The 9,164-nt window shown below is 46.7% G+C and overlaps 1 protein-coding gene across 1 annotated transcript; it reads right to left on the bottom strand.

Moving 5' to 3' along the window:
- Positions 1-2,001: 2,001 nt before the first annotated feature.
- Positions 2,002-8,697, bottom strand: LOC141504139 (uncharacterized). The gene is made up of 2 exons (XM_074208966.1): positions 8,284-8,697; positions 2,002-3,402 (listed from the first exon to the last, which is right to left on the bottom strand). The coding sequence occupies exon 2, from the start codon at positions 3,358-3,360 to the stop codon at positions 2,002-2,004; it is 1,359 nt and encodes a 452-aa protein (XP_074065067.1). The 5' UTR covers positions 3,361-3,402; positions 8,284-8,697.
- Between the last annotated feature and the right edge of the window lie 467 nt (positions 8,698-9,164).

Raw genomic sequence — 9,164 nt, 5'->3', positions numbered from 1 at the left:
CTTGTAGACCTCTAAATCACAGACATCTTCTGCAGAATAATTGCCATCCGTCATGAACAGAATCCACATATGAAGTACTCTGGAAAACCAGGACTTCCTAGAATTCTTTCACACACAAAGACTTTCTTTATCATGTATCTATATCTTACTACCTCTCCCTAGCACGGGAACCCACAAATCAACTGCTCTGCAAAATAGAAGTCTGGTTCCTTCTCTCCCATAATCCCATTTCCTCCTGTATCAATTCTCTCTCTTGGGAAGCCTCGTCCTTAAATACATTGACTCTATTCAGTAAGTCACTGCTTTCATTCCTTCATTTCTCATAACGAGCAAAGTCAACATCACTGGATTTGCGATATAAAGAAAGGATCCCATTAGTCCAACTAGACAACAACTTTGTGAGATAGATAAAGAATCTGTGACCCAGTGAATTTAAGTAATTCACCTAAGATCTCACAAGATTCTCAAATATTTCAATTCGAAATCGGAGTTCTAATTTTGAATGGGACCACACCCTGTACTATTTTATAGAAAAGGAGCAATTTCAGGAGACTTTGGGGAAAGCTTCAATGAGAAGGAGTAAAACATAAGACGTTTCGGGGAGGATATAAGTGCTGAGAAGGAAGTAGAAGGTAAGACTATGCTTATAGATCTTTAAAGACCAAGGTATGTAAATTCAATCTCGTCACGAGTTCAAAAATTCTTAAAATTAAATTAAAAATTTAAATTATCCTAAATAAAAACAATCCTCAACAACGGAGAAGAATTCATCTAATTGAAATGAAGTAAGGCATTCCCAGTTAATCATCACACAATATCGATGCATTTTACAAAGCTTTTAGGGTCTTATGGTTCTGCTTACTGAAATTTGTATCACATTAGGTCTCTTCAGGTTTTTGTGAAATCACCATCAGACTTCCATTTCTTCTAGCCTAGCATTGCTTTACAATCAAATACAACAATTGGTTCAAACATTACCTGAAGCGATGGGCATTCCTTCAATGTCCAAGTATTATTCAGCATTAAAATAGCCGCTAGAAATAGTTCTGTACAAATAGATTTTAGCTTCTACTCCCTACAGAATGAAGATTCCCACCCCCCCCCAAAAACAGATCTTATGTGAACCCCCGATCCGCCCCGAGGGCAGGACCTACCACCCGATTGGAGCAATGGACACAGGCCAACCAGGTGAAGCCACTGCTCCCCTTAAGGAACCGTGTCTTCTTTAGATTGGCCTGACCTCACTCTCGGGGAGGTCCTATCCACTCAGGCGGTCAGGGCCGACCCCCGACAAACTCCCCCTTTTTGTTTAACACAATTAGCGCCCCACCTGCTTATGGGGGGGGCAGAGCACCCTGGCTCGGTTCAGTCAGTAATCACACAGGGGCTGCCCGAGTCCGGCGATGGCGTGGGCCTAGGAGGTCCGCCTTCAATGCCTCCAGAGAACGAGAAAAGATGAAGAACAATAGTTTCAGGATACATGGGAAAAAGAGACAAATCACAATAAACATTCCTACAGCCGGCAAGAAGGAAAACAACCATCTCAGGTGGAGGGCACCCGTAAACCATTTTAGAAAGGAGTCTTCTTGATCATCCCACTCAGCTCTGAAATGGGAGGAAATGTTGTTGAGCTGGGCTATCAGCATATCTAATTGGTGGATGTCATTGGAGGTGTTGTAGGCTAACATCGCCCCCTGTAATGCCTGTTTAACTCTACCCCAGTCTGATGGGAACTGTGACATATTTACACGCAAATTAAGCACACAGAGAGGCTGATACTTATAATGGCATTGAAGTTTCATGTACCCTGCCATAAGGGCCAGTCTATCCCCTAACCAGAGGACTGTTGTTTCCAATGCTCCTATTTGCTTCTGTAGAAGGGAGTCAACATGTTGCTGGTAATGCCAGAGGGAGACCTGGTTTGTTATGAATGTTTGGATAGTAGAAGCTAACATAGTCACCTCACTCTCTAGTTCCTGGATCTGCCATTCCTCATACATCTCAACAGCCAAGTTCACCAAACTCAAAGCATCCCCGATCCCATCCCTCCTGGTACGTAACAACTTTTCCCCCACTGCACGGTACAATTTTTTTCACCAAAGAATCAGCGGGGGACAACGCAAAATCTTCTGCTTTGACAGGTAGGAGTTGGTAGGGAGGGGATACAGCTAGGAACACAGCATACCCAGTATGATTATACCGTAAAACATTTGTAAAAATCGGGTCAGTACAAGTGATGTTAAAAAGGGGTAAACCAGCGGACTCCCCCTTTAGTTGAATAGTCAGGTTAGCAGGGGGACGAAGAAGGAAGAGAGCGTCCGGAGGGGTGTGCGCGGTGGCGCTCAGCCGGTAGCACAAGCGGTCTGTGCCGTCCTTGGTTTGATGGCAAGAGATGTTAAGAGTCTTAAACACATTATACCATTGTTGGAATGAAAAGTCATGACAGGCATCATCATTACGAGGGCATGGCCACAGGCGAAAAGAGGCGTTCACTCCTCCTAAGGCCACTCCTATTTTCCAGAGGTCGGGATGCATCTGTCCATATGGTAAGGCAACAGGAGTGGGAGAGGGTCTCATGGTGTACGTGGTGTGGTTCCGCTGTCCATCCCAAAACCATAACTCAGTGTTGTTAGGTAGCCCAAGTGGTCCTAGTCTTGGGATGCCCGTGGAGCAGGGTACTGTAGGTATGAATACTTGCGAACGGTGGCCTATTGGGCAGGGTGGTAGGGAATGTAAAGGCACTATGGAATTAGAATTCTCCGGAGGGTGCTGCTCAATGGCCATGAATGAAAGATTAACCGCAGCAGTATGGTTGTTCAGGTCCGGAATCGGCCTCGGAGTTTCTGTGCTGTTGTATGGCTCTAAGGGTATACAATGATTCTTAACAGAGGTTCCGTTATCTGGGGAAGAGGAGGTGTTCCCACCCGGCCATAGCCCGTGTGGAGGACGGGCTACCACACAAATAGGCGTGGTAATGGAGAGCAGGGTGAGGGGCTTCTTTAATGGTCTTTCCATCGGTATAGGTAATGTACCGTGTTCATGTAAGCCCAGCACAATGGTGGCGTTGCCATGCAACTTTAATGGCACTGTCTGGCTCCCCCATCCCATTATACGAAGGGACGGTACTCCCCTCGCAACAGCCCAATATGTCTCTCCTCGTTCATCAGCAGCCCTCCGTATAGGAGAGGTCAGATTGTACCACTTCCCACCCTTGCCCCAAGGAAGAGGGGTGGCGGGTTGCAATCCACATAGCAAACCCATGATACTTAGCCATACAGGAGCTTGTGTCTTCATAATTCTTCGTGTCCTGCTAGGTCGTTGCCTTCTTCTGCTCCGATATCTTTTCCTTCGTCTCTTCATAGGCCCTGGTCCATTTGACGGGCACCCAGCGTGTTCCCTCACCTGTTTGGAGACATAAGAATCCCTTTCCCCACACCTTAACCTGTGCAGGGCCGTGCCAACGACCCTCCTCATCTCTCCACCAAACTGTGGTCGGACTTTGCAAGTGTGCTTTTTTATCATGTTTTTGTGTTTGTTGTTCATCATGTTTTTGTGTTTGTTGTTCATGTTTTTGTGTCTGTGTTGATGTTGACAGCATCTGTTTCATGGCAGGGGTGATGCCTTGTTCATTATCAATCAAATAATTCCTAGTGAATACTGCTGTTGCTACCTGGGCTGCAGTGAGCCTACCACGCACTCCCCCTTTTTGTTTAATGAGAGTGCGCTTCAAGGATTGATTGGCACACTCCACGATGGCTTGACCGGTGGGGTTGTAAGGGATACCGGTAACATGAGTGACACCGAATTGGTGGCAGAAGCGAGCAAAAGCAGAGGAGGTATAGGCCGGGCCGTTGTCGGTTTTTAACAACCGAGGTATCCCATGGGTGGCAAAGCAGTGAAGGCAATGAGCTATCACATGGCGTACAGCCTCACCAGGCTGCAAAGTGGCCATAATAAAGTTAGAAAAAGTGTCCACAGTGACATGAATCAGGCTGGCCTGAAAGTGGGTGACATCCATCTGCCAAATGTCATTAGGGGCCAGGCCCCGGGGGTTGGTGGCATGTACAAGCGGGGCAGGGCGGAAAGGGACACAATGCCTGCATTGTCGGACAATGCGACGTGCCTCTTCCTTAGGAAGACCATAAAGCCGTGCAAGTGTTTTTGCTGGGAGATGAAATGTGTCATGAACAATAGAAGGATCTGCATACATGACTATCTCACTTTTGATATCAGGGTCAAGGAGAGCCGAGTCAGCTATGGCATTCCCTGAGTATATTGGGCCAGAAGTGGACACATGAGATCTGACATGTAAGACATAGAGGGGGTCAGAGCGGTGTAGGAGAGACCGTTGTGCTTGGTGTAAAAGATCTATGACTGCAGAATTGGACAAAGAAAGATCTGCTAGAGCTAACTGTTGCAATAAGACAAAGCAGTAATAGCTATCAGTGATTAAGTTAAAAGGCTCATAAGCACACAGTTCTAAGGCTATCACAATGGCCTGCAATTCATTCTTTTGAGCTGAGGTATATGGGGTTTGTAGCACCTTCAATATCTTCTTGTCTGGAATATAAATAGATGCTCTATGGTGTTTGGTAGCATCCGTAAAAACATTGACTCCCTGTACTGGCTGAGGAACTACAGGGTTGGAGGGATACTTCAAAGGGAGTTGCAACCATCCTCGTAATGAGGGAGGTGGATGACCCTGAGAAGTGGGATAAATAGACAATAACATGGCCCACTCCTCAGAGTTCTGTGCTAGATGAGTAAGTATTGCAGGATCCTCTTGGAGCAGTAACATAGGAATGGTACCAAAAATAGTGATTGCAGCTTCTGCTGCTTTCAAAAGGAGTTGTGCATCCACTTCAAACTTGGAGGGTATAGACTTCATGGATTTAGATGAATGTACCCATTGTAAAGGACCTGTAACTTGGAACACTACTCCGGCCTTACCCAATGAAGGATGACACACCAGAGTTACATAAACTGGAGCGGCTGGATCTAATCGGGCAACAATGGATGTGGATGCTAAGTCCTGTATCTGAGTAACAGCTTCCCTGGCTTCAGGGGTCCATGTACGAGGCGAGTTCAAATCAGATGAGCCTTTTAAAATATTATACAATGGATACATCATATCATTGGAAATAGGAACTACATTCCTCAGCCATTGGATTGAACCAATTAATTTCTGAAAGTCATTTAATGTAGAAACTTGAGCTGTATCAATCTTAGGAGATTTCTTCACTAAATCCTTGTATACCTGATGTCCTAAATATGTGTAGGGAGGTTCTGTTTGTATCTTTTCAGGGGCAACTTGTAACCCATATGTTGCTAGGGCTGAGGTAATCTTTTGTAAAATAAGTGAGACATCAGTCCGGTGGGATGCAGAAATTAATATGTCATCCATATAATGAATAATAATGGCTCTCGAGTGTTCTCGCCTAATGGGCATCAAAATCTGTGCAACATAAACCTGACATAGAGTGGGACTGTTTGCCATGCCTTGTGGAAGGACTTTAAACTGAAAACGCTGAGCAGGTTCTTGATAATTTACAGCAGGTACACTAAAGGCAAAGCGTTGTCTATCTACAGGGTTAAGGGGTATACTATAAAAACAATCCTTTATATCTATAACAGTTATGGGCCAAGTCTTTGGAATGGCAACTGGAGAAGGCAACCCAGGCTGGGTGGTACCCATAGGTTGTAGAGTGGCATTTACTTTTCTTAGATCTACTAACATTCTCCATTTCCCACTTTTCTTTTTGATTACAAAAACTGGGGAATTCCATGGGCTGGTGGATGGCTCTACTTGTCCAGCCGATAAAAGTCCTTGTACTATGTTAGCAAGGGCCTGTAATTTCTCTTTTGTGAGGGGCCACTGATCTACCCAAACCGGTTTGTCAGATCTCCAAGTCAGTGGTATGGGTTGCGGCCCTCCAGTGACCCCTAGTGGTTTAAAGCTGTGTCTGTAGTCAGAGACAAGCCCAAATTTTGCAAAACATCCCTCCCCCATAGGGACATAGGAATAGTAAGTACCAAAGGGCGGAAAATCCCTGCTATATCATCACTTTTCCATTTTAGAAATCTTAGAGACTTTTTCGCCAAAGTTCCTCCTGAAACTCCCGTGATATCTTGGGGAGTTTTTGAAAGTTCCCAACAGGGCTGCCAATCTTTTGTGGATATGACCGAGACATCAGCACCTGTATCAATTAAACCTACAATCTCTCTTCCCTCCACTATAAGTGGTAAAGTGGGACGGTGGGCTGATATAGCCTGTGTCCATGCCACAAATGTGTCCTCATTGGTACACTCTCTCCAATCCTTATCTATCCAGGGGAGGGAAATAGCAAGAGCAACAGTCTCACCGCCTTTTAGTTCTATTGGATAATGGTGGGGATTTGTAACAGTTATAGAAGTCTGGCCTGGGCTTAGGAGCTGTGTGTGGACAATGACCTGGGGAGCGAGAGCAGTCCCAATCACTAAACGGTGGAAGTCCCTAGGGGAGGCTTTAACAGTAGTCGTAGTCCATGGGCTCAATTCTGTGCTCTCTGAGAGGGGAATAGTAACCGAGGGATTTAATAGGTCAGCCCTGGGGTCGGGCCCTCGGCTTCCCGACCCCTCTTCCCGTTTCCCTGCGGCCCACCATTGCTATACTTCTTATTTTTCTGTCTACAATGCTTTGCTATATGACCAGGTTTACCACAGACAAAGCACTTCATTGCACTCTTCTGGGAATTACGGCACTCGGCTTGAAAGTGACCGGCCTTCCCACAACGAAAACAGTTTCCTTTACCCTTTGATCTAGGCACCAAGCTTGTGGCTTGTAAAGCATCAACGAGGAGGTTAATAGAGGTTTGGAGAGGATCCGGTGGGGGTTCCTCGTCTAGGGCCTTATCAATTATCTCCTCTAAGGAGGGGTCAGCAGGAAGAGTAGCTAGCAAGCCTTTTGAATGAGTTAGCCCTCCCTTTATCAACTGAATGATTAAAGGCTGTGCTGCATTTCCTGTCCCGAATTTCCCTTCCACAGTAGTCTGCACTCTGCTGATAAAATCTACAGCAGACTCCTTGGCTCTCTGTTTCAGCTGCTGCAGGGGAGTCGAGGCTGCTCGAGCCAGTTTGTTCAGGGCATTCAGTCCTGCTATCTGCACTGCCCTGACAATGGGTTCTGAAAGTTGTAATTGAGCCTCCACAGTGTTAAACTGGCCACATCCAATGAGTTGATTAGTTACTAAATCAGAATTATTTGGGTCTATGATCTCAGCCTGTAGCCTGGCCTCTCTGCGCCAGTAGGCAGCCCAGGCGGTGTAATGTGATGACTCTAACACCGCTTGTAAAGTTTCATCCCAATCCATGGGGAGCCAGGCGGCAGTCTGAGTGTTAGAACTTATGAGCCGTTTTACATAGGCAGATCCTGGCCCATAATTATGGACTGCCTCTCTGAGATCTTTGATAAATTTGTACGGTATTGGGCGGCGAACTCTAACCTGTTGGCCGTTTTCTCTTTGCACAAATATTGGGTAAGCAGCTGCTGAGGAGGTAAGATAGTCTAGGTCTTCTTCCTCTACTTCCTCCCCATCCTCCAAAGCCTTATGAATGGCCTGCTGTAAACGAGTCCGGCGGGGTGCCTGTCTGGGGATGGTCGCCCCAGACCCTTCCTTTCCTGTTATCAGCACGTGGCTCCGGCCATCTGCACCCTGTCCGCAGATCCCTTGCCATTCTTTATGTTTGCCCTTTTGTTCTAAAATCTTACTATCACTTTTTACCGGGGCAGGCGATCGACTCGCAGCAGCCAGTTCTTCCCAAGGGTATTTGGGGGCTGGTTCCCTCCGGTCATCAAGCCCCTCATCTGGGGGCGGGGGCCATTCAGGTTCCCCCAGTAATGAGGGTCCTGTTTGTGATTCTCCGGACACGGCTCCTTGTGGGGGCTGCGGGTCAAGGGCCGCGGCCACCACAGAGTAAATTACAAAGTCTGTGTCCGTTAGAAAGCCAGGTTTTTCTGTGTTGTAAGAGGACATTTGAGTTCCTACCACTCTCCACTTCTGAGGGTCAATGCCGGTGTGGGAGACCCAAGGAGAGACAACCAATATTTTTTCCACCCAATCCTTACATTCTTTTATACGGACTCTTATACCATGAGTCTTTACTAGTGCATGTACTTGACATGCTAATACTCCTGAATCCTCTGGCTGTAAATGCTTAGACATTCCTTTGCCCATCTTTACTCCCTCTAGGTGTCCCGTGGACCTAGGGTGTCTGCCTCTTCTGTTTTTACTTAAACAGGCTTACCTCACTCGGCGGGGTCTTCGGGTGTCCCTGTTCGGGGGCCAGTTCTGTCCGGGGTCTTCTTCCCCGGACTCCCGAGTGAGCTCCTCAGTGGGCACTGCTTCAGGCGTCCCTGGTGTTTTCCCTCCCCCGGGGATCAGCGAGGAGGGACTCAGGCAGACACTTCTTCAGGAGGCATATGTTTTATTAGGTGCAGAGGGATCCCCCGAATAGCTCAGGGTGATGGCTAATATAGGGGGTTCGTTCTGGGCTGCCACCCCGATCCGCCCCGAGGGCAGGACCTACCACCCGATTGGAGCAATGGACACAGGCCAACCAGGTGAAGCCACTGCTCCCCTTAAGGAACCGTGTCTTCTTTAGATTGGCCTGACCTCACTCTCGGGGAGGTCCTATCCACTCAGGCGGTCAGGGCCGACCCCCGACAATGTGACTTCACTTTGGCAGTGAAGTGGGTGACGCAATAAGAACGTCATTTGCATCAACTGTCCTTTGATAACGAAACTTTCATACGTGGCGGAACAATTGTCTCCAAGAAAACAACTGTTGAAAGATGAGAGATCATGGTTTTCTTAGGGTTTCCAAAGCTAAATAGGGCAGAATTATTCAATCTCAGGGTCTTGGAGTTGGCAAGAAGCGCAGAGAGAGAATTTGGTACAAAAGTTATCAGAATGAGTATTCCATTTACAAAGTAGCCATATTCATTGACGTTGAGACATCCAGAACAAAATAACTCAATGACAGTGACAGAGCTGTCCAGGTTTAGATAGCACTCATCATTCCACTTTAACCCTTCACTCAAACCTAGGTTTATAATTATGAAACGTTTCCCCAATTCTTCTAGTTCTTGGTTTTGATCAGAGGACAACAGGTAGGCATAACTCTCT

Source organism: Macrotis lagotis, unplaced genomic scaffold (assembly GCF_037893015.1).
Source record: "Macrotis lagotis isolate mMagLag1 unplaced genomic scaffold, bilby.v1.9.chrom.fasta BILBYCTG373, whole genome shotgun sequence".
NCBI classification, from domain to species: Eukaryota; Metazoa; Chordata; class Mammalia; order Peramelemorphia; family Peramelidae; genus Macrotis; species Macrotis lagotis.
Note: the sequence above shows the minus strand (reverse complement) of the source record. Positions and strands in the feature narration are given on the sequence as shown.

Excerpts from the sequence above, each read along its gene's own strand:
- LOC141504139 (XM_074208966.1), bottom strand. The coding sequence starts at position 3,360 with ATGAAGAGACGAAGGAAAAGATATCGGAGCAGAAGAAGGCAACGACCT.